A 25,246-nucleotide genomic window follows, 5' to 3' on the forward strand; every position below is an offset into this window, starting at 1 on the left:
TTGGTCACAGACCTGTGGAGAAGTATTGCAGTATCCCTGTGATGGAGAATTCCCACAAGCAGTAGAAAGCCTAACAAATATTTGCTGTTAGATCAATCCTTTCTGTTTAAAGTGCAATGTTTGTAGCTAAGCTCTGATACAGGAAGGTCAGGCGGAGTATCAAGGTTGCATTATATAAAGGCAGAGAAATATATGCTGGAAAGCTGAAGGGAAGACTTTGCTGCTTAGAGGGGGAAAGTTAGGTTTTCCAGAAGAGAAACCATGAAGACCTTATTCATTTTTGCCCTTGTGATGAGTGTTTGGTCTTGTTCTGGTAAGTTCCTCTAAATAGGAAGAGCATCCATTCTTACTGGATGAATGACCAATGCTTGTTTTAATGGGCCTGTGATATGTTTGTGTCAGCGTTGCCAGTGTATGACTATGAACTGTCCATCACGGAAGAAGCGCTGCGTGCCTCCATTGGAAGAGTGAATTATAGATCACAATGGCCAGCCCTGTTTGGCGTCGTCAAGAGCTACGTTAGAGGGGTGAGTGTGGAGCTAGTCAAAAAAATATCACTGAAACATGTTTGTGGTGGGGAAAAACCAGGAAATGTAACCAATTTTCTTTTGGTTTGGAATGTGCTAATTTTCTTCCAAAAAAAAAAAGATGATTTTTTTCTTGTCATTCAGTCAAAATTCTTGGTTTTCAAAAACTAAAATCATGTTTTTTGGAAAACCAAAATATTGTCAGTTTTCAGCTTTTCATTTGCCTTAAAAACCGTGGGTTTGGGGTTTTTTTTGAGGGACACATCAAGGAAAAACAATTTTTTCATAATCTTCCATGGAAAAATAATTGGCATTTTCAATCAGCTCTAGAAAAGTGCTTTCCATTTTTGGGTGTGTTGTAATGCGGCTCAGTTGAACATTTCTTGGCCAGTGTTTATAATATTTAGTAGATGCACTTGTCCTTATCACTTACGTTCACCATTCATGCAGTCTAAACATATTCAATCTGTATGTAGTATCATGGCAGCAATTCTACTGGTCATGTGTTGCTGGTCCTCGCTGCCTTCAGTGCCTACAGCTTCCTTAGAAAATTGCTTTAACAGGCTCAAGTTTCTTATGCTCAATTGTTATTCCACAAGGGACTTTTTGAAAAGCAAAAAACCAAATGTGACTGTCACACCTCTAGCCCCAGTGACATATGCTGTAACTACTGCATTTTGATATAAAATTAAGAGGCTTGCATTCCCAGACAAACCCAAAGCCCCACTGTTTCTAAACTTTGAACTGGAATGTACCTACTCCTGCATGATGAGTGTCCCATGATCCTGCTGGAATAAATCTAGTTTGAAAATATTGCGGGTAGCAAGGTTGGAAAATAAGGTGCTGAAAGTGAAAGGGGGATTCACTGGGTCTGAAAAGTCAATAAGAATGAGAGGAAGAGGAGAGAAGTCCTTAATACATATAACTGCAAATGTACCTACCAGTCTTTAAAGGTTATCATGTTTCCTGCTGGATGGTACTACTCAGCACCTGTTCTGGTAACAGTATTGTTGTTTGGTATTACTGAACACTTATATTGTGAGTAGTGCCTAAAGGCAACAACCAGATTTGGCCCCATGGTACTAGGCACTGTACAGACACTCTTTTTAAGGGTCTCACTTTGGAAATTGATTGTCATACAGCTTCTGTGACATTCATAAGCTAAAATAATGAGATGACAGACCTATACCCTAGCTGGGCATGAATAAACCATGGGGTGAATGGTAAGTTGCAATTGCAGGTGTAATGATTGAAAGAGAAAACCCGGGAAAGATTTCCTTTTAGCTCAATAGGGAGTTTTTTTTCTAAAGCAATCATCCTTGGGTTTTTTTGGTGTAACAGATTCCTTATAAATAAGGTAGTTAACAGTAGATACAGTAAAAGCGGCATAGAGTCCAGTGGCACCTTATAGACTAAGAGACATATTGGAGCATAAGCTTTCGTGGATGAATACCCACTTCGTCGGATGCAGGTTAACTGTAACTGATCTTTGATTCTCTAGCCTTGACAGCTCATTGTTGGTACTGTTTACAGCACACAAGGCAGAGCTGTGATTCAACAGTAGCCTTGCTGTTGGGTTGAAAGGTGCTAATGACATGTGTGTGTGTGTGTGTTTGTGTGTGTGTGTGTGTGTGTGTGTCTCATTAGGGAGAGCATGTGAGTTAAAGCAGCAGTCTCATGTGTTAGCCCTTAGAGCTCTGAGGTTCCTTTTGGATGGCAAAGCAGCCACACAGGAGAGCTGATGCTCGGACTTTTTCAGAGCCCATATACTCCCAGAGGAAATCTGTGAGCTACAGGGGAGCAGCAGGTGTAAAACCCCAGGACTGGGGCAGGAAGGGAACTGTTTAATTAAGCAATTTGCACTGGCGAGAGACCCTAGAGAGTCACTCATGGCAGGTGCTGCTTGGGGCCATCGCGCCTTACCTGAGGCTTCTGCAGGAGGAGTTGTGTGCAGCTTTTACCAGCTCTGTTGAAGGAAATAAGACGTGGTGTAACTGGTTTATTTACAAAATGTCCACAAGAAAATGCCCTTACCCTGTCCCTGACATTCTGCTCCAGATGGGATACTGACTCCCAAGGCCCTGATTTCTGTCACAGTTTGGCAAAGAGGCAGTAGTACCGTGTACTGTACACAGAGAAAAGCAACTCAAGCAGCAATCACACATGCTATTGGCCCTTCCTTCTTATACAGGTTGACCTGTTGGATAACAATGACTACAGTATAATGCTGGACTTCATTGTTCGAGAAACCACCTGCACTAAAGATTCAGAGAAGGACCCGTCCTTGTGTGACTTCAGAGTGGGACACTATGTGGTAAGCGTGCCGGGTCTCCTAGCATGGAAAACACCCTCTGTGTTATTGAATATGGCCTGGGATTCTGTCAGCTTTTGTGCTGATCATTCAAGCCCTTTGCTAAGCAAATACCTGGCTTGAAGCATTAAGTAAATGACATTTGAGGACTGGCCACTATACATAAGCTGCTGTAGACCCCTCCCTGCTCAACATGCACAGGGTGGGAGAAAGAAGTGTATTCTATGCCATGTTAGAAAGGACCAGTCCAAGCCCATCTTCATTATTTTATATTGCCTCACTTAACAACACAGGTGTAGTTAAGATGTTTTTTTCACAGCAAAAAATACCCGACTGAAAAATTGCTCCTACATCTTCCTCTCCAGCATACTCATAAATTCCAAGGCCAGAAGGGACCATTGTGATCATCGAGAATGACCCCTCGTGGGTAGAACCCAGGCCAGAGAACTTCCCTGAATTAATTTCTGTTTGAACTACAGCAGGTCTTTTAGAAAAGCAGCCAGTCTTGATTTAAAAATGACCAGTGATGGAGAACCCAGCACGACCCTTGGTAAATTGTTCCAATGGTTAATTCTCCTCACGCTTAAGAGACACTTTTTTTTCCTTGTCTGAATTGATGTAGTTTCAACTTCCAGGCATTGGATGTTGTTGTATCTTTTGTCAGCTAGATTGAGGAGCCTTCTATTATCAAATGTCCATGCCCTGTGTAGGTACTTCAATGCTCACCAAGTCACCCTTAACCTTCTGATTGAGCTCCTTGAGTTTTCCAATCCTTTATTCACTCTGGTGGCTCTTTTCTGAACCCTCAACAATTCCAGAAGGATACTGAGAAATTAGAGACAACAGAACTGGACACAGAATTCCAGTAGCAGTCATACCAGTGCCAAATATAGAGAGACTATAACCTCTCTACTCCTACTCGAGATTCCCCTGTTTATACATCCCAAGGATCACATCAACCCTTTTGGCCATGCTGTCACACTGGGAGCTCAAGTTCAGCTGACTATCCACCATGATGTCGAAGTCCTTTTTGCTTCCCAGGGTAGTCCCCCATGTAGCTGGTCTGCTACCAGGATGAGCATAATATGAAAACCAAGATGTTTGAGGATATTTAGGATTCATTAAAAACTAATGCTTATCTGATGGTCACTCAGCCAGCTAGCCCCAGGATGGGAGCGGAAGGAAATGTGGCTTAAAGCCACCTCTGCACACAGTCTCCCACTCCTGAGCTGTGCTATATGCTGGCCTGTTCCCTGGCATAGAGTAGAGCAGTCTGAAGGACTCCCTGAATCCTCTATCAGGCAACACTCGTTAACAGGCCAACTAAAGTCTATCACAGGGCCACACCCAAGTCCATTGGCAACTAGTCAGTGGATTTTATCATTTAGGGGAGTCCCTATCCAGTGGCTGAATTTGATGCCTGTGTGTATTGCACATATTACTATGTCTGCAATTGTGTCCTTACTCAGCTCGGTCAGGTGAAGTACAGGAAAGTTCCCCAACTGAGGGAATAGGAATTTCAAACTGTCTTCTCCGCTTTGTGTCGCTTACAGGCAATCCTAATAAACATGCAAAAGTATGAAAGTACAGTATCAAAATATCACCAGGATGGAGCTAAGGGCAACCCTTGAGTACTCCATCACCTAAAATAGCTGTTAGTTGTACTTCAGTTTGGATGAAACTGCCACTTAATCATTACCGCCTCCAGTCTGGTGATTAAAAAAGTAATTTAAAAAAATGGGGCTACTACCAGCTCAGCACTGTACGGCTCCCCATCTGCAACCTCAGAGAGCCAAAGGGATGAAAAAGGCCTCTGAAATGGAGATGGGCATCGAGTCTGACTGCCTGTATGACAGGCCACTAAACACCTCCCAGCCCAGCAACCAGAATTAGACCAAAACACTACAGCCTTCAGAAGACAAAACTATTGGGTGGATCAGAAGGGACCAATGTTCTCCCCACCCGGGAGGGGTTCCTTCTGTAGGGGGCTGAGGCACATTGGGGAAGCAAGGTGTGAGGTACCTCACCTTAGCACTATCCATTATGCCCCTATTTGTGGTTGGGCAGAAGGCAACAGTCTCCAGGGTGTGGAGGTGATGTATTTCAGGAGCACGAAAGCCATACAAACCCAGTTCAAAAATGGAAAGATTCCAGAGACTGGTGACTACACTGAACTGCCACAAATAAGTTTTGCTGGAAGACCAGAACCAAAGGCTAATCCATGGTTGTGAAAAGTGTGCTCTCTCAGGTCCCTGCTTTTGGTAGCTGGCTATCAAAAGGCTGATGACTTGTGATTGAAACTTGTTCTCCGGGCAGTGCCAGTAGGCTTATGCCATAGACTCCATAGCTGAATGGGTGAACTCTATTTTGATCTGTTACAGCAAACGGCCTTCTGCAGAAGTACAGTCCGGGTCTCTGAAGAGCAGATACAGAACTTGACAGTTTACTGCAGCCAGGATGGGTCCAGCTCAGAATCCTCAAGCAGCGAGGAGGTAAGCAAGCAGAAAATTTGCTTTTGCCATGCAGCTTTGTCTTAAGGAAAATTCTGCCTCTGGTGCACATAGGCTTGGCTTCCATTAACCTGAATAGGAGTTGCACATGCATATCAGAAGACACCCTGACTTCATAGATTGTTCCACTGAAACAGTGAATGACTGAGACAAACGTGGTGATCGCTTTAGGGGGGGAAACAGCCCTTCAGCACACCGCCAACAAAGAACAAGAACTGCCTCTCCCAACAGTGTTCTGTTCCCCTCTCCTGGTCTGGAACTTGGCTATTTTGCCTCAGGCATCACCCCAGATCAGCTGGGATCTTTGATCTTCCCTGATGGATACCTTGGTAGAACTTGAGTTGCAGACTTTGACACTAATTCTACATTGTCCAGCATAGTATTTGTTTGCATGATCATAAAGATGCAGATATGCAGCTCTAATAGTCAGAAACAAATATAATTTATTCACCTACACTTCTGTTTTGGTGATCAAGTCATCACTAGTCCAAGCACTTCATATTATAACTAAAGCACTTTCACTTTGGGAACTGTTCCACATTCTTCTTTAGTTTTGATCCGCCTCACTCGATTCCTGGATTTGAGTAAAGGTTGATCAAAATAGCTGAGCTCCACCTGGCTCTGTTTCAAAACCATGCAAATATACACATTTTGAAAGACTTTGATGCAAAACCAGGTTCACCTGGATGCCAGTTTTCCCACTGATGGACAAACATGTTCCTGCATTTCCAGATTGTAACAAAGCACGGAAGCAGCTGAGTTCTGGATGGCGTCATAGAATCATCGAAACGTATGGGTGGAAGGGACCTTGAGAAGTCATCTAGTCCATCCCTAAAATTTTCCTAAAATCTAATCGAAATCTTCCTTGCTGCAGATTAAACTCATTTATATCTTGTCCTACCTTCAGTGAAGACAGAAAGCAATTGGTCACCATCTTCTTTATAACAGCCCTTAGCATATCTGAAGGCTATTCTCAGGTCCTCCACTCCCCATCCCCATCTCTCTTTCCCAGTACTAAACATGACCCGTTTTTTTAACCTTTCTTCATAGGTAGACTTGGAAGGATTCGATTTTTGTTGGTAAATGTCAATTTCATTGGCTACACACAAACCGACAAAAAAATATTTCCATCAATAATAATCAAAATGTACAGATAGGCAAAGTAAGAAAAATGCTGCTTCAGAATTTCTTAGTTGTATATTTTGACATGAGATATTGGCGATTTGTGTTTAAACTATTACAAAGCTTTAACTTCTTATATCTGTCTACTGTCTTTAACCAGGTATTGTCTGATTCCCCCATAATTTCCTGGAACTATGAAAATTTTAAAAAATAAAAATAGAAAAAATGCTTAAAAATAAACATTGAGATTATCCATAGTTTTTTTAATTTCAGACTCTGCCAAGCCTACTCATAGGCCAGGTTTTCCAAACCTCTTATCACTTTTGTTGTTTTTTGGACTCTCTCCATTTTCTCCACATCTTTTCTAAATTGTGGTGCCCAAAACTGGACACAACACTCCAGCTGAGGCCTCACCAGTGCTGAGTAGAGCAGCACCGTTACCTCCTGTGTCTTACAGCACTCCTGTTAATACACCCTAGAAAATTAGCTTTTTCTGCGACTGCATCATATTGACTCATATGCAATTTGTGACCCACTATAACCCCCAGATCATTTTCAGTAGTACAACCACCTACCCAGTCATTCCCCATTCTGTAGTTGTACATTTGATTTTTTCCCCCCTAAATGTAGTACTTTGCACTAGTCTTTATTGAATTTCATCCTGTTGATTTCAGATCAATTCTCCAATTTGTCTAGGTCATTTTGAATTCTAATCCTGTCCTCCAATGTGCTCACAACCCCTTACAGGTTGGTGTCCCCCACAAATTTTATAAGATACTCTCCACTCCATTATCCTAGTCTTTAATAAAAATATTGAACAGTACTAGACCTAGGATGGACCTCTGTGAGACTCCACTTGAGGCATCCTCCCAGTTTGACAGAGAACCATAGATAACTACTCTTTAAGTTCTGTTCTTCAACCAGTTGTGCCACCCACCTGGCAATAATTTCATCTAGGCCACACTATCCCTGCTTGTTTATGAGAATGTCATGTGGGACTTTGTCAAAAGCCTTATTAAAATCAAGATATATCATGTCTACTACTTCCTGGCCATCTACTAGGCCAAAGGAAATTAGGTTGGCATGATTTGTTCTTGACAAATTCATGATGGCTATTCCTTAGTACTCTATCAGCCCCTAGGTGCTCACAAATTGATTGTTAAATTAATCATTGTTCAAGTAACCTTCCAGGTATCAAAGTCAGGCTGATTGGATCATCTTTATTCCCCCTTTTAAAGATCGGTACTATGTTTGCTCCTCTCCAGTTCTCTGGGATCTCACCCATTCTTTGTGAATTCACAAAGATAATTACTAATGGTTCTGATTGCATTAGCTAGTTCCAGAAGTACCTTACAGTGAATTGTGTCAGGCCCTGCTGACTGGAAAACATCTAATTTACCTAAATATTCTGTAACCTGTTCTTTCCCTATTCTGGCTTGTGTTCCTTTCATCTTGTTAATATTAATTGTTAAGCATCTGGTCACAATTAATCCTTTTTAGTGAAGACTGAAGCAAAATAGGCATGTAACACCAAAGGCCTCTTGATGTCCTCTATTATTTGCTGTCCTTGCCCACTTAGTAGCAGACCTACATTCTCCTTTGTCTTTCTCTTGTTCCTGTGTATTTATAGAACCTTTTCTTAGGACTGGTCTAGACGAGGATATTAAGTTGGTATAATTACGTGGCTCAAGGATGTGAAAAATCCACACTCCGTAGTGATGCAGTTAAAACGATCTAATCCTCAGTGTAGACAGAGTTAGGTTGACAGGAGATTTCCTAGCTGTGCTGCTGCAGCACTTTAAGTGTAGACAAGCCCTTATTATCTTTTATGTCCCTTTCCGGGTATAACTCATTCTGCAACTTGCTTTTCTGATTTTGTACCTGATTTTGTTACATTTGGTGTTTGAACATTTTGCACCACTCTGTTTCTTGTTAATTGCCATGGTGTTTAAGGCTGTGCCCAATAATTACCTTCAGAAATGAAGTTTTCATTTCAGGCAAAAGCTTATAGTGCCAGAGTATGGGGACAACTTGTGCCATTGGTTAAATGCTAGAGCTCAGTGAATAACTTGTAGCAAATAAGATTCAAATTTCAGCATCTTTGATTTGTCAGAATAGCTTGTGACTTTCTTGTGTTTAGTCCCTATTCCAAACCGTTCAGAGAATACATTCTAGGAATTCATGATCTGTAGCACGGAAGCAGTGCAGTTTGAGTGTTTAAAATTCAAGCTATGTGGGTATATTTGGAGCATTGATTCTGTTTCCTGACTAACATGACTCCTACAGTGGGGTTTCAGTGGAAATACTCACTTTTTGGGAGTAGAGTCATTTTGGTGAATACTCTTTAACAGTCATTTAAAATTGCTGATTGCTGCCATTATTCCTGTCAGGAAACAGCTGCTATAGTATTTATGGAGCATAAAAGCCAAAGGGAAGTGATGCCAGAGAAAAAGGAAATAAGTTTCTTTCTGCAAAAGGTGCCCTGTAAATCTGCCTTTGGAGGTTATGGTTTAGATCAGGAGTTCCCAGCCCGGCATGTTGTGAATAGGTGTTGGGAGTGGGATGAGGGGGCACATCCGCCCTGCCCTTCCCTGTCACAGTACAAAAGCTAGCTTAGATGAACAAGGCTGAGACAGCCTTGCCATGGATTGACTGAAGGGCCAGTCCTGGCACCAGTGAATTCAGTTAGAACCACAAAGCACTTGTCTCTGCAGCAACACGAGAGGGGAGAATTCCTGCTTGCTTGCGGGTGGGGTTGATTGGAAGTGTTGCACAGCATCAGAGAAGCTGGCTTGCTGGAACGGAGAATTTCTATGGTCATATGTTTGTTACCATAAATGGCCTGGGGACCAGTCATCTTCCAACAAAATTCCCATTGACTTCAGGGGGGCAAGATCAGGCTCGTGGCCATGTGATGCTACTGGCAGGCTGGGACAGAGTGACTTTGGTATAAACTGTAAAGGCTTCTAGAAAACCCCAAAGGCTCCAAGCCAAAGTCCCTAATCTCATTGGTTTCAGAGGCTCTAATTAACAAGGGGATACCTTTGAAAAGCTCCTCTTGATTTGGGGAGGAGGGGAGCCTCTATTTCCAGGGTCCTATTTTAAAGGTGATTTCCCTGCATGCCAGCCAGGGCTAGCAAGCCAGTTTCCTCTTGGACTGGCTGTCCCCTTTCTGGTACTTATATTTCCTTAGGCTTGTTCAGTGATGTTTTTCCCAAACAGAGTAACTTTAAACAAGATAAAATCATTGCAAATCCAAAAGGCTGCCTTTGACTGTGGCTTACTCTGACAGCTTGGTATATATGCCTTTAAAAGATTTCTTTATTTTTAGATAATGTTCATGGAAATGATGGCCCCAGATAGAAGGGGTGACAGTCGCAATGAAGGTAAGTAATCTGGGTGATTGACTCTTTGTCACTCAGAGCTTTGATGCATATCGTTGGCAGCCTAACAGACAAGATTTTCATAGATTCATAGATATTAAGGTCAGAAGGGACCATTATGATTATTTAGTCTAACCTCCTGCACAATGCAGGCCACAGAATCTCACCCACCCTCTCCTGCAATAAACCTCTCACCTATGTCTGAGCTATTGAAGTCCTCAAATCATGGTTTCTCTTACCTTCTCAACTACCATATAGCCACCCTAATCTAAGTGTAGGTGCTTTGAATTCTCGATATACTCTTGAGGTAGTGAGGCTTGGGTGAATGCTCTGATTGGAATGGGGTAAAAAAACTCTGACTTACTGATCCAAGGTGAGGGTGAGACAGGGAAGCATAACTTGAGGGAGTGGCCAATGTGGAATGATAGCGATGCAACCAGGCGAAGGACCAGACTATCACTAGTTTTCACAGGGATGGGAGGGCATGTAATTCTGAGAGCGTGGAGAGGGGAGCTGTCAAGGTTCCTTCCCCACTCTGAACTCTAGGGAACAGATGTGGGGACCTGCATGAAAGACCCCCGAAGCTTATTCTTACCAGCTTAGGTTAAAAGCTGCCACCACCAAAGTGTTACACAAAGAACAGGGGAAGTGCCCACTTGGAAACGTCTCCCCTCCAAAATATCCCCCCAAGCACTACACCCCCTTTCCTGGCGAAGGCTTGATAAAAATCCTCACCAATTTGCATAGGTGAACACCAACCCAAACCCTTGAATCTTAAAAACAATGAAAAAGCAATCAGGTTCTTAAAAGAAGAATATTAATTAAAGAAAAAGTAAAAGAATCACCTCTGTAAAATCAGGATGGTAAATACCTTACAGGGTAATTAGATTCAAAACAGAGAATTCCTCTAGGCAAAACCTTAAGTTACAAAAAGACACAAAAACAAGAATGTACATTCCATTCAGCACAGCTTATTTTATCAGCCATTTAAACAAAACAGAATCTAATGCATATCTAACTAGATTGCTTACTAACTCTTTACAGGAGTTCTGACCTGCATTCCTGCTCTGGTCCTGGCAAAAGCAACACACAGACAGAGCCTTTGTTGCCCCCCCTCCAGCTTTGAAAGTAACTTGTCTCCTCATTGGTCATTTTGGGTCAGGTGCCAGCGAGGTTATCTTAGCTTCTGAACCCTTTACAGGTGAAAGGACTTTGTCTCTGGCCAGGAGGGATTTTATAACACTGTATACAGAAAGGTGGTGACCCTTCCCTTTATATTTATGAGAGGAGCAGTCTGCAATCTCAAGCAGTGGTGACACTTGCATTCTTCCTGTGCCCACCAGCACAGTCTTTTTCCAAGCTTCCTCTGGGCAGGTCTTCCGTTACCCTGGAATTGAGCAAGGAATGGATTTTTTTTTTTGGTTCAGTGGCTGAACGGGGTGGGGCGGGAAAGCTTGCTTTCAAACTGAAGCTGAATTTTTTTCAGGGTTTTCTTGACAAAATAAAAACAACTGAAAACTTCCTTCAGGTCGAATGACACAGTTTGAATGTTGATTCAGCTTGACAATTCTGGAATAGAATGTCGATTTAACCTTTTCAAAATTGGTTTTGGGATGAAACTATTTGCCCAATTTGAGCTGAATTCATGAATAGCATTTTTTGGGTGAATTTACTCTTTGCCCAAAACACTGCTAGGCCAATGTTTAATAGCATGGTGTATAGATCTCTCCATATGAGGAGAGATTAAAAAGACTGGCACTGTTCAGCTTAGAAAAGAGATGACTAAGGGGCGTTATGATAGAGGTCTATGAAGTCTTGACTGGTGTAGAGAAAGTGAAGAGAGATGTGTTATTTACCTGGTCACATAACACAAGAACTAGGGGTCACCTAATGTCATTAACTGGCAGCAGGCTAAAACAAACAAAAGAAAATACTTCTTCACACAACACACAGTCAAACCTGTGAAAGCCAAAAATATAAATGGGTTCAAAATAGAATTAGATAAGTTCATGGAGGATAGGTCATCAATGGCTATCATCCAAGATAGTCAGGGAAGCAACCCCATGCTCTGGGTGTCCCTAAACCTCAGACTGCCAGAAGCTGGGACTCGACGACAGGGGATAGATCAGCTGATAATTGTCCTGTTCTGTTCATTCCCTCTGAAGCACCTGGCACTGGCCACTGTCAGAGACAGGCTACTGGACTGGAGGGACCATTGACCTGGCCCAGGATGGCCCACAGAGCTATCCTGTAGCTCTTCCTGCCAATGCTAGAGCTGGTGCAGGAGGCAACCAGCACCCCAGCTGGAGGCATGCTGCATGTGGAGGCTATGTTGAGGCAGAACCTCTAGGTGCATTGGAACCACAGCTGCACCTGGCAAGAGTGACATGTGCTCCCAGCTCTGCTGCTTGTCCACGAGCCTATGCAGAGGGGGCTGGGCCATTAGCACATCCCCGCTGCTCCATTTGAACATCTAATTAGTGCTCTGGGCATCATGGAAACTCTTCCTTTGTGCTCAGGGTTCAAGCAGGGACTCTAGCTGTTCCTTGCAAAAGTGTGTATAATGAGGGATTAGGAAAGGACTCCATACCTCCCACCCCACCCTTCATAGCCATGCAAGTTGTCATAAATATAAAGGGAAGGGTAACCACCTTTCTGTATATAGAACTATAAAATCCCTCCTGGCCAGAGGCAAAACCCTTTCACCTGTAAAGGGTTAAGAAGCTAAGATAACCTCACTGGCACCTGACCAAAAAGACCAATGAGGAGACAAGATACTTTCAAAGCTGGGGCAGGGGGGGAAAGACAAAGGGTCTGTCTGTGTGTGTGATGCTTCTGCCGGGACCAGGTCAGGAATGCTCTTCAGAACTTCTGTTAAGTTAGTAAGTAATCTAGCTAGAAATGCATTAGATTTCCTTTTGTTAAATGGCTGGTAAAATAGCTGTGCTGAATGGAATGGATATTCCTGTTTTTGTGTCTTTTTGTAACTTAAGGTTTTGCCTAGAGGGATTCTCTATGTTTTGAATCTGATTACCCTGTAAGGTATTTACCATCCTGATTTTACAGACGTGATTCTTTTTATTTTTTCTTTAATTAAAATTCTTCTTTTAAGAACCTGATTGCTTTTTCATTGTTCTTAAGATTCAAGGGTTTGGGTTGGTGTTCACCTATGCAAATTGGTGAGGATTTTTATCAAGCCTTCCCCAGGAAATGGGGTGTAGGCTTGGGGGGATATTTTGGGGGGAAGACGTCTCCAAGTGGGCTCTTTCCCTGTTCTTTAACACGCAGGTCCCCACATCTGTACCCTAGAGTTCAGAGTGGGGAAAGAACCTTGACACAAGTTCATACAGAGCAGCTGTCATTGTTGCATAAGGCTTTGGATGCAGCTGCAGAGACCTCTATTTTTAGGAAGATGGGGCTCTAGACTGCAGGAGGCAGATCAGGCAGTGGCAGGCTGTGGCTTACAGCAGGCTTTTGTTGCTCTTCTGTGTTCAGGGAATAGTTGTGCTGTATAAAGGGCCAGATTCCAGCTCCATGTTTAAATACGTGTGTCAGTAAAGTCAGTCCTTAGAAGAGAGAATGTTTAGTAGAGGGCTGAAATTCTTTAGTTGCACAAGATTTAATCTTGAACAGAACACAGCCCTTTGGCTCAAAGCAGCCCCATGACAAAATGGGATGCTTGTCCCAGATTTCCTTGATGGAGACCTTTTGAGATGGTAATGGTTCTTCCTCACCATCTTCAAAGTTTGGATCCCAGCTCCGCAGCTGGGAGCTGATCCTCTTTTTGGAACATCAGTGTAAAATGGAAATACAATGATGCTCCAGCAATTCACAGCCACCATGGAGAGATTACGCATACTCATGGCTATGTTCAGAACATATATACCCCAGCATAGACCGATGGCTCATGTTGGTGAACATCATGATTTTCCCATAAAGAAAATCCCGACTTCTTCTTGGCCTCATTCAGTATTTACCTCAAGTCTGTACATCATGATGTTCACCTCATCAGAAGTCAGTATGTGCTTTTTCAGTATGGGGTTGGACCTTGACTGTCCTAACCCTTACTCCGATGCTTTGGGAGAATGTCCTGCTCAAACCGTTCATGAGAATGCTGAAGGGACCCACTAACATTTCATGTTCTTTTCCAAAAGCTAAACTTGCTCCTGAGGCCTTCTCTGCAGGGAGAAGACGCCAGAGCTATAAAGCTCAGCGCAAATCCAGTAAAACAAACTCCTATGCATTGGAATAACCCCACTCAGGTAAATACACTTTCTTGAATGTGCCTTCTATCAAGGTATGTCCTGGGACTTCGGAATCTGATTGCTTAGAATAAATGACCTCCTGGGAATATAGGAATCCATAAACTGTGACTTGGCTACTAGTGTGCTGGAAGCCAGCTTGTCCTGGGAATTTAGGGTATGTTTACACAACAAGCAGTAGCCCACGGCAATGAGGCACAGAGCCAGGGGCTACAGACTTGAGCTCATGCTATGGCACTGAACATAGCTGTGTAGATGATTGGGCTCAGGCTCTGAAGCCCTCTCTGGGGTCTGAGCTCCTGCCTGAGCTTGAACATCTGCAGCTGTTTTTAGCACTATAGTGTGAGCCCCAGTCTGTGGACGCAGGCTCCGAGACTTGCTGTTGCTTGTCGTACAGACTTTACTGGTGGCAATGCCAATGAGACAAGCAAGAATGGAAAGAGCAGTAGCGCTGTGTTACTCAGGTAAAAAGAAATGCTTGCAGTTCTACAATGCAATGGCCAAATTAAGGGAACACTTTTGTATGATGTGCTGTGTAGTCAGCGTGGAAATGAACTAATAACTAATGAACACTAAACTGACGTGTCACAGCAAGCACAGAAACTATATGAAAAGATGGAGTTTGTAGCCCATCCAATCTGCTCTCTCATCCAAATGTAATAATTTGGCAGTCTCTTTAACCGCCCCCCCTCTCGTCCCCCCTCATATTCTGTGAGCCTGGCAGGCATTCAGGACTGGATAGCTCCATGGACAGGTAGTGACTGGAGGTTACTGCCATCAGATAGCTTTTGGGGAGACTGTGATATATTTATGGGTTTAATCCCGTTCCACATCCCAAAAACCATCCCCACAAATAAATCCTTGATTCAGTAGCCTAGAATGAACTCTGGTGTTCACAGGCCTACACTCTTTCATCTCTACCACTTTTCTCGACCTGTCCTGGTTGATACAGAGGAAATTTCTGTCAGCAATAAAGCACATCATGTGTAGTTAGGGCCTTTCCAATTGACTTTGGCTCCGGATCATGCCCTTGTTGAGGTGTCTGATGTGAGGGCACATCTTGAAATGTTATAAATCTCTTGGTGAGTCCTGACTGTGTTCCTGCTGTGTAGCCATATTTGATTCAAATACACACACAGGTACAACTTGGCAGCCATTCAGACTGTTGTAGGAATAATGACTAATGTAAAGCTTAATCTAGAGCTGCAGGGTGGTGGGGGAAAAGAGTGGTCTAGTGGCTGGAGCACTGGAATGGGAACCATAGAATCATAGAAGATTAGGGTTGGAAGGGACCTCAGGAGGTCATCTAGTCCAATACCCTGCTCAAAGCAGGACCAACCCCAGTGAAGTCATCCCAGCCAGAGCTTTGTCAAGCCGGGCCTTAAAAACCTCTACAGATGGAGATTCCACCACCTCCCTAGGGAACCCATTCCAGTGCTTCACCACCCTCCTACTGAAATAGTGTTTCCTAATATCCAACCTAGACCTCCCTCACTGCAACGTGAGACCATTGCTCCTTGTTCTGTCATCTGCCACCACTGAGAACAGCCTCGCTCCCTCCTCTTTGGAACCTCCCTTCAGGTAGTTGAAGGCTGCTATCAAATCCCCCCTCACTCTTCTCTTCTGCAGACTAAATAAGCCCAGTTCCCTCAGCCTCTCCTCATAAGTCATGTGCCCCAGCTCCCTAATAATTTTTGTTGCCCTCTGCTGCACTCTCTCCAATTTGTCCATATCCCTTCTGTAGTGGGGGGACTAAAACTGGATGCAGTACTCCAGATGTGGCCTCACCAGTGCCGAATAGAGGAGAATAATAACTTTGCTCGATCTGCTGCCAGAGCTCCTCCTAATGCAGCCCATTATGCCGTTAGCCTTCTTGGCAACAGGGGCACACTGTTGACTCATATTCAGCTTCTCATCCACCGTAATCCCCAGGTTCTTTTCTGCAGAACTGTCGCTTAGCCCATTGATCCCCAGCCTGTAGCTGTGCATGGGATTCTTCTGTCCTAAGTGCAGGACTCTGCACTTGTCCTTGTTGAACCTCATCAGATTTCTTTTGGCCCAACCCTCCAATGTGTCTAGGTCACTCTGGACCCTATCCCTACCCTCCAGCATATCCACCTCTCCCCACAGCTTAGTGTCATCCGCAAACTTGCTGAAGATGCAATCCATCCCACCATCCAGATCATTAATGAAGATGTTGAACAAAACTGGGCCCAGGACTGACCCCTGGGGAACTCCACTTGATATCGGCTGCCAACTAGACATTAAGCCGTTGATCACTACCCATTGAGCCCGACGATCTAGCCAGCTTTCTATCCACCTCACAGTCCATTCATCCAATCCATACTTCTTTAACTTGCTGGCAAGAATACTGTGGGAGACTGTATCACAAGCTTTGCTAAAGTTTAGGTATACCATGTCCACCGCTTTCCCCATATCCCCATATCTCCCCATAGAGCCAGTTATCTCATCATAGAAGGCAATCAGGTTGGTCAGGCATGACTTGCCCATGGTAAATCCATGTTGACTGTTCCTGATCCCCTTCCTCTCCTCCAAGTGCTTCCAAATGGATTCCTTGAGGACCTGCTCCGTGATTTCTCCAGGGACTGAGGTGAATTTGACCAGTCTGTAGTTCCCTGGGTTCTCCTTCCATTTTTTAAAGATTCACACTATATTTGCCCATTTCCAATCTGGGACCTCCCCCGATTGCCACAAGTTTTCAAAGATAATGGCCAATGGGCTCTGCAAACACATCAGCCAAATCCCTTAGCACCCTTGGATGCATTGCATTCGGCCCCATGGACTTGTATATGTCCAGCTTTTCTAAATAGTCCTTAATCTGTTCTTTCACCACTGAGGGCTGCTCACCTCCTCCCCATACTGTGCTGCCCAGTGCAGCAGTCTGGGAGCTGACCTTCTCTGTGAAGACCGAGGCAAAAGAAGCATTGAGTACTTCAGCTTTCTCCACATCATCTGTCACTAGGTTGCCTTCCTCATTCTGTAAGGGTCCCACACTTTCCCTGACCACTTTCTTGTTGCTAACATACCCGTAGAAACCCTTCTTGTTACCCTTCACATCCCTTGCTAGCTGCAACTCCAATTGTGCTTTGGCCTTCCTGATTACACCCGTGCATGTCCGAGCAATATTTTTATACTCTTCCCTAGTCATCTGTCCAAGTTTCCACTTCTTGTAAGCTTCCTTTTTGTGTTTAAGCTCCCCAAAGATTTCTCTGTTAAGCCTAGCTGGTCGCCTGCCATAGTTGCTATTCTTTCTGCACATCGGGATGGTTTGTTCCTGCATCCTCAATAAGGTTTCTTTAAAATACAGCCAGCTCTCCTGGACTCCTTTCCCCCTCATATTAGCCTCTCAGGGGATCCTGCCCATCAGTTCATGAAGGAAGTCAAAGTCTGCTTTTTCTGATGTCCAGGGTCCATATTCTGCTGCTCTCCTTTCTTCCTTTTGTCAGGATCCTGAACTCGACCATCTCATGGTCACTGCTGCCCAGGACCCTGCCCACCCACTTCTACTTTCCCTACCAATTCTTCCCTCTTTGTGACCAGCAGGTTAAGAGGAGCATGGCCCCTAGTTCTTCCTCCAGCACTTGCACCAGGAAGTTGTCCCCAACACTCTCCAAAAACTTCCTGGATTGTCTGTACACTGCTGTATTGCTTTTCCAGCAGATGTCAGGGTGATTTGATGTTCCCCATGAGAACCAGGGCCTGTGATCTGGAAACTTCTGTTAGTTGTCCAAAGAAAGCCTCATCTACCTCATCCTCCTGGTCTGGTGGTCTATAGCAGACGCCCACCATGACATCACCCTTCTTGCTCCCGCCTCTAAACTTAACCCAAAGATTCTCAACAGGCTTTTCTCCAGTTTCATACTGGTGCTCTGAGCAATCATACCGCTCTCTTACATACAGTGCAACTCCTCCACCTTTTCTCCCCCACCTGTCCTTCCTGAACAGTTTATACCCATCCATGACAGTGCTTCAGTCATGTGAGGTACCCCACCAAATCTCTGTTATTCCAGTCACATCATAGTTCCTTGACTGTGCCAGGACTTCCAATTCTTCCTAGTTGTTTCCCAGGCTTCTTGCATTCGTGTACAGGTACCTAAGATAACTAGCCGATTGCCCTACTTTCTCAGTATGTATCAGGAGGCCTTCCCTGTTGCACCCTCCTCCTTGTGTTTCCTCCCAGTGTCCCACTTCCCCACTTACCTCAGGGCTTAGGCCTCCATCTCCCAGCGAACCTAGTTTAAAGCCCTCCTCGCTAGGTTAGCAAGCCTGCCTGCGAAAATACTCTTCCCTCTCTTCATTAAGTGGATCCCATCTCTTCCTAGTAGTCCTTCTTCCTGGAACAACATCCCGTGGCCCAACAAACCAAAGCCCCCTCTCCGACACCATCTGCGTAACCACACATTTACCTACACAATTCAATGGTCCTACCTGGCCTTTTCCTTCAACAGGGAGGATGGATGAGAACATGACATGCACCTCAAACTTCTTTACCCTTCTTCCCAGAGCCATGTAGTCTGCAGTGACCTGCTCAAGGTCATTCTTGGCAGTATCATTGGTGCCCACGTGGAGAAGTAGGAAGGGGAGTGGTCTGAGGGCTTGATCAGTCTCAGCAGACACTCCGTCACATCCTGAATTCTAGCTCCAGGCAAGCAGCACACTTCTCGAGTTTCCTGGTCTGGACAGCAGATGGATGACTCCATCCCCCTTAGGAGGGAGTTCCTGACCACCACCACCCATCTCCTCTTCTTGAGAGTAGTGGTCGTGGAACCCCCATCCCTAGAACAATGCATCCCATGCCTTCCGGTCAATGGGGTCTCCTTCTGATCCTGTCCCTCAGATGACTCTTCCAAATCATTCTCTGCCATAGTACCTGTGCAGAGAGCCTGAAAATGGTTTCTTACCTCTATCTGCATTGGAGATACATGGGTTATCCTCTTTCTTCTTCTGGAGGTCACATGCTGCCAATTTTCTTCCCATTCTGCACTGCCCACTCAGATTCTTCAGCATGCTGTGCTGCAGTACCAAACACTGATTTCTATCCAGAAAATCTTCATTTTCTCTGATGCAACGCAGGGTTGATACTTGGGTCTCTAGTCCTTTAACCTTCTCTTCTGATATGGAGACCAGCTTGCACTTTGTACAGATGAAGTCGCTTCTATCCTCTGGGAGAAAGACAAACATGGCACATCCTGTGCAGGTCACAACAGCTGATCACTCACTATCCATATTGTCTTCCTTCTAAGAGCCTCTTCAGATGTTGTATTTACTGCTAATAGAAGCCTGAAAGGCTAAAACTCTATGGGAACTCCCCCAACCCCAGGCAAACTCCCTCTGTTGGCTTCTCCTCTGTTGGCCACTCACTCGGTTTGCAACTGGCTGCTTTTTTATAAGGCTGCTGGTTCGAAGCAGTTGCCCCAGCTCAAAGCCTTCCCTCCAATCAACCACTCAAGGCCCACCTGAAACAAAGCACTCCCAATTCACGCTTTTCAAACAAAGAACCACAGGGTCAAACTAGCTCCAGTCCAACAAATGGTCACAGCAGACAGACACTCGGATATTCACCCCACCAGCTCAGAACACAGTCCCCCTAATGCAGCACTCACCGTAGCTCCTCTCAGACCATTCCCAGGCAAACTCCCTCTGTTGGCTTCTCCTCTGTTCACAGCTCCACCACAGACTTGCTCTGTGACCTTGGGCACATCCACTTCCCCTGTGTCTGTCATGTCTATTTAGAGTCTAAGGTCTCTGGAGCAGTCTCTTTGACTATCACAATGGAGCCTCAGGGCCCTACTGTCATACAAACCATTACCTCTGTATTACAGTATCTAAGAGAACAAAGAAGCAATGTAACTGCAGCAGCTGTTCATTACACCTCCACCTGCAGTCTGGCTGCAAGGGTAACCTATTTAGAGTCTAATTAATGCAAATAATAGTGAGTGCACAAGCAATTCATTGGCTTCAGTAAGTCTTGCATTGCACAAACTGTCTTTGCTAACCTACTTCTGAGAGGCTGCGTGGGAGTCGTTCTAATTGCTGCTGCTATGTCACCCACCATATCATGCGACAGAGAAGTTAATCTAAAGGAAAGTGACTTTAAATGAGATTAATGTGCACACCATGGAGATAGCTGGTTAGCATTTTAATCACTTTCAAAGTCTGCTGAGGAAAAGGAAAGCAGTTCTTTAAACAGAAGAATCTTTCTACAGGATAAGAGATGGCCTGTGTGCAGTTCCTATTCACCATGTAACCACAGCACGATTGGCACCATTGCTGACAGCCCAGGCAGAAAGAGCTACGATACCATACCATATGTGAGGAGACTGAACTAACTTCTCTGGTTTGGAAAAATGATAATTTTAGACAAAGTTTAATGTCAGTGAGTCACTGACAAACCCCAAGCAGCTGTTCGATCCTGAGCCAGATTCTTGTTTAAAATTCCACGATAGGGGAGAGGTTCTTTTTCTTTCAAACGAGAGGTCAAAATTAAAAAGAGAAAACCCGGTACTCTGCTAGATCAGGGCTTGTTTTATTTCATCATGCTATTTAAAAAATAATGCTTTCCCTAAGTCTGTCCTCTTTTATGCTAATCAAAAGTCATGGCAAGCTGACACACCATTTTAATTAGTGCTTTTCCTTTTTATGTAATCTTTGACCTTTCTAATTTCTTCCGACTTCCATGGTCAGGCTGCAGTGCTGTTCCAGCATGCAAGTTATTTTCTTCTAGCTGGCTTTTTTCCCATTAGGAGGCTCAAGATGACAAAACTAAAGCTAAATCAAGAGTAAATAAAAGGTCTGATTTCCCTCAATGTTCTAAAACAAAGATTAAAATAAATCCAACTGGCTGTGGTTAGATTGTGAATTCATTCCAATGAGCTCAGTAGAGTGGCACCAAGGATGACTGTAACTCTTTCATCTATAGACCTATGGCGGGGGTGTGTGTGTGTTAATTTTATGTATAATATTTATTTAAAAACTTCTTTTGCTCAGATCTTGCATCAGAAATACTGGGTTTCTTTGGTTTTGCTGGCAAACGAGTGAAATGACCTCAGAAGGGTCAAGAGACTGTAAGAAGCAATACTGAGAGGGGGATGGAGTCTGTCAGACTGCCTAAAAATCTGTGTGCATTTTTAATATCTCTCTAAACCAACTTCTAATAAAACTTGGGAGGGAGGTGAGGGATTCTCTTTGAATAAATTCACATCCCTTCTCCTTTTAATCTAAAGAGTGCAAGGTCTCCCAAACCAGTTCTTTAGTCCCCCAAGAAGTCATCCAGGTAAAACAGTAATATCACCAATATTTTGTGTTCCCTAAGGTATAAAGTGTACATGCCACCCCCCAATAAAACCAACCACACCTAAAAACAAATAAGCAGGAAAACATCCTTTTAAAGGAAAATAAAGCAAATGGAGAGGAACATATGACTCTTAAAATCTTACCTGCTTTCTTTCTTAGGATGAACTGAAAACGTTAAGCTGCCAATGGTAAATATAGGCCAGAGACCCCCCAGCTGATGGCTAGGCTTTGGATGTTCCAAAGGTCAGGTGTGTGGATCGGAAGTTTTAGGAGGAGATTGTCAAAGCCACAAAGGGCTGTGGAGCACCTGCTTCCCCTTTGTGCCTCTGGAAATCTCTCTTTGCTGAAGTCAGCTATGAAATCTGCAGCTGGGTTTATTTTCTGAATCCCTCTCATGTCCAGGGTTGGGTGTATTTCCCTGAAGTTTGAGGTCAAGCAAACAAAGCAACAAGCCCCTGATTCTACTTCAAGTAACCTGTGGGTCATCACTGTTACTAATGTGTTTTCTCTGTCTTAATCACACCAGGGCAGTGTCTCCTCAAAGCAGATCTGGTCCAATGCAAAGTAATGGGGGTTTTGAAATATAGTCTTAGACAAGGCTAGATCTTCAGCTGGGATAAATTGCGATTGACTGCAATGGAGCTGGGCATCTGACTCACATTATAGTAGACTCTGAATACAAGAGGCAATTGAGAAGTTGAGGAGGGATCGAACAGAATGGATAAGAGTGTGACAGCATAGAATAGTGGGATTTTCCAGCAATGAAAGCCTAGCTAACCTTGGACTTAGTCATATGTATGTACCTAATAGGAACCCTGGATGAAAAATACAAGCAGGATCTGAGAGCTGCCCTGGTCCTTCTAGGCAAAGGATAGTGCCAATGTAGGATGCATCATGTTTCCAGGGTGTGGGAGGAAAAGACATCATCCCTGGTGTACTCATTAGGAGACCACCTCTTTAGGCACAGCATTGCATTCTCCAGAACTTAGTGCTCACCCCTGGGTTGTCACTCACTTCCCCCCACCTCCCCTCATCCTCTGCAGGAGGTTTATCTCTGTTCGGTGGAAAGAAAAAATCCCTGAAAGCTGGGAGCTGCTGCATAATTGATGAGCTCAGAGTGAGTGTTCATCCTGGCACAGAGCCAGAGCAAGGGCCCTTGATTTCACCATTATGCAACTTGGGTAAGGTGGCAGGCAGCGGCAAAGATCCTAGTTCCCTGCAGCTGTTGCCCCTTCCCCTGCAGAATCTGCTCTTGCTATCTCTGCACTCTGTATCTGATACCCCCGCCCTGCTTATAAACCAGAATGCCACAGGCTGCTTTCTGCAGGAGAACAAATCCAGGTGTCCTGACAAATAGGAGAGTGGCTATAATAGTCCACTCCAGCTGTTCTGAAGACTTATCACTTTCTCTGCCATTCAGCAGTCGAGGAAACTGTCTACTATGATTTTCCAGAGTGTGCCTTTCCCTCTTGGACCCGGTGTCTATAGGTATTTGCTCTTGTTGATGTCTAGGAATTGCTACTGCTCCCAGGAGACTCCAAACTTGGTTCAAAGCCTATTGAAGCCAATGGCAAGACTCCTTTTGACTCTGCAGTTAGGGGGGCCTGATCCAAAGTTGCTGATTTATTCCCAGGCAAAGGCAGACTGATGGAGGCCCTATAGCTTTCTCCTGCACTGTCAAGATGGCATCTTTCATAAGCTCCAAAGGTTAAGTCTGTGTTTACCCCCACAACTTATACATAGCCCAGGGAGTGGTGATGTCCACTTCCTCACATAGGTGAGGATTTACACACCGGGTTCCATGCCTAGCCCAGAGAATAGCTCTTTGTCCATGATCCTGCCATCCTTCTGAGACTAAGTGCTGCTTACAGTGCTAGTTCTCTGACCTGGACACCTGTTAGTGAGGAACTGAGCTGAGGCCACAAACTTGTTCACACAAGCCAGCAAGTGGCTGTTAGCTGGTAGCTTACTGCAGCTCATCTAGGCTTTTCTTCCTGGGAGAAGTCTGTGTCTCAGCTGTTTTCACTAATTTATAGAACGTTAGTGTGCAGGGAAATGCTTAGAAATGAGATTTCTGGTTACGATTACCCCATAAAAATCTGGCGGAGCATGCTGGAGACATGCTCATGTGTTCTTCCAGAAACACATGTAACCCAAGAGTACAGTGCTCATGGGAACCTTTGATTTAACTGCATTTCCCATAAAACCTGGCACTATGTTATGACGAGCAATGGCTCCTCCTTTTAGACCGGGGGTGGGCAAACTTTTTGGCCCGAGGACCACATCAAGGTTATGAAACTCTATGGAGGGCTGGGTAGGGAAGGCTGTGCCTCAACAAACAGCCTGGCCCCCACCCCCTATCGGCCCCCTCCCACTTCCTGCCCCCTGACTGCCCCCCTCAGAACTCCCAACCCATCCAACCCCCCCAACCACCCTCTTCTGGGACCCCCCACCCCTAACTGCCCTCCCCCGGGACCCCACCCCATATCCAACCCCCCCTGCTTCCTGTCTCCTGACTGCTCCAACCCCTATCCAAACCCCAGCCCCTGACAGGCCCCCCGGGACTCCCACGCCTATCCAACCCCCCCTCTTCCCCATCCCCTGATTGCCCCCCCGAACCGCCAACCCATCCAACCCCCCTGCTCCCTGTCCCCTGACTGCCCCAACTCCTATCCACACCCCTGCCCCCTGACAGGCCCCCTGGGACTCCCACACCTATCCAACCTGCCCCCCTCCATTCCCCGTCCCCTGACCACACCCCCCAGAACCTTTGCCCCATCCAACCTGCCCCTGCTCCCTGTCCCCTGACTGCCCCCCAGAACCGCACTTCCCCTTATCCAACCCCCCCAGCCGCCTTACCATGCAGCTCAGAGCAGCAGGACTAGCAGCCCCACTGCCCGGCCACAGCCAGCTGCGCTGCCCGCAAAGCAGCATGACTGCGGGCTAGCGGTGACAGCAGAGGAGGGGCCGGGAGCTAGCCTCCCCGGCCGGGAGCTCAAGGGCTGGGCAGAATGGTCCCATGGGCCGGTTGTGGCCTGCGGACTGTAGTTTGCCCACCTCTGTTTTAGACTGTCCATTGTACTGCTAATTTTAGTTCTCTAAAGCTGTTTTAGGTCACTTTGTACATTTTGTACTGTGATCTCTTCAGTTTTGTCTGGGTTAGCCAAACATAGAATCATAGAATATCAGGGTTGGAAGGGACCTCAGGAGGTCATCTAGTCCAACCCCTGCTCAAAGCAGGACCAATCCCCAACTAAATCATCCCAGCCAGGGCTTTGTCAAGCCTGACCTTAAAAACTTCTAAGGAAGGAGATTCCACCATCTCCCTAGGTAACACATTCCAGTGTTTCACCACCCTCCTAGTGAAAAAGTTTTTCCTAATATCCAACCTAAACCTCCCCCACTGCAACTTGAGACCATTACTCCTTGTTCTGTCATCAGCTACCACTGCAAACAGTCTAGATCCATCCTCTTTGGAACCCCCTTTCAGGTAGTTGAAAGCAGCTATCAAATCCCCCCTCATTCTTCTCTTCCGCAGACTAAACAATCCCAGTTCCGTCAGCCTCTCCTCAGAAGTCATGTGTTCCAGACCCCTAATCATTTTTGTTGCCCTCCGCTGGACTCTCTCCAATTTTTCCACATCCTTCTTGTATTGTGGGGCCCAAAACTGGACACAGTACTCCAGATGAGGCCTCACCAATGTTGAATAGAGGGGAACGATCACATCCCTCGATCTGCTGGCAATGCCCCTACATATACATCCCAAAATGCCATTGGCCTTCTTGGCAACAAGGGCACACTGTTGACTCATATCCAG

At 45.0% G+C, this 25,246-nt stretch overlaps 1 protein-coding gene across 1 annotated transcript in view; it reads left to right on the forward strand.

Moving 5' to 3' along the window:
• Window positions 1-25,246, forward strand: part of SPP2 (secreted phosphoprotein 2) — a 35,566-nt gene that overhangs the window by 9,337 nt on the left and 983 nt on the right. Inside the window, exons 2-7 of the mRNA XM_074968282.1 lie at window positions 229-313; window positions 403-527; window positions 2,719-2,841; window positions 5,220-5,330; window positions 9,802-9,856; window positions 14,008-14,115. Of these exons, the coding sequence (XP_074824383.1) occupies window positions 229-313; window positions 403-527; window positions 2,719-2,841; window positions 5,220-5,330; window positions 9,802-9,856; window positions 14,008-14,105 (597 nt within the window). The 3' untranslated portion in view covers window positions 14,106-14,115. The remainder of the gene's footprint in view (window positions 1-228; window positions 314-402; window positions 528-2,718; window positions 2,842-5,219; window positions 5,331-9,801; window positions 9,857-14,007; window positions 14,116-25,246) is intronic.

The sequence above is a fragment of the Natator depressus genome, chromosome 11 (assembly GCF_965152275.1).
Source record: "Natator depressus isolate rNatDep1 chromosome 11, rNatDep2.hap1, whole genome shotgun sequence".
In the NCBI taxonomy this organism is placed as follows: domain Eukaryota; kingdom Metazoa; phylum Chordata; order Testudines; family Cheloniidae; genus Natator; species Natator depressus.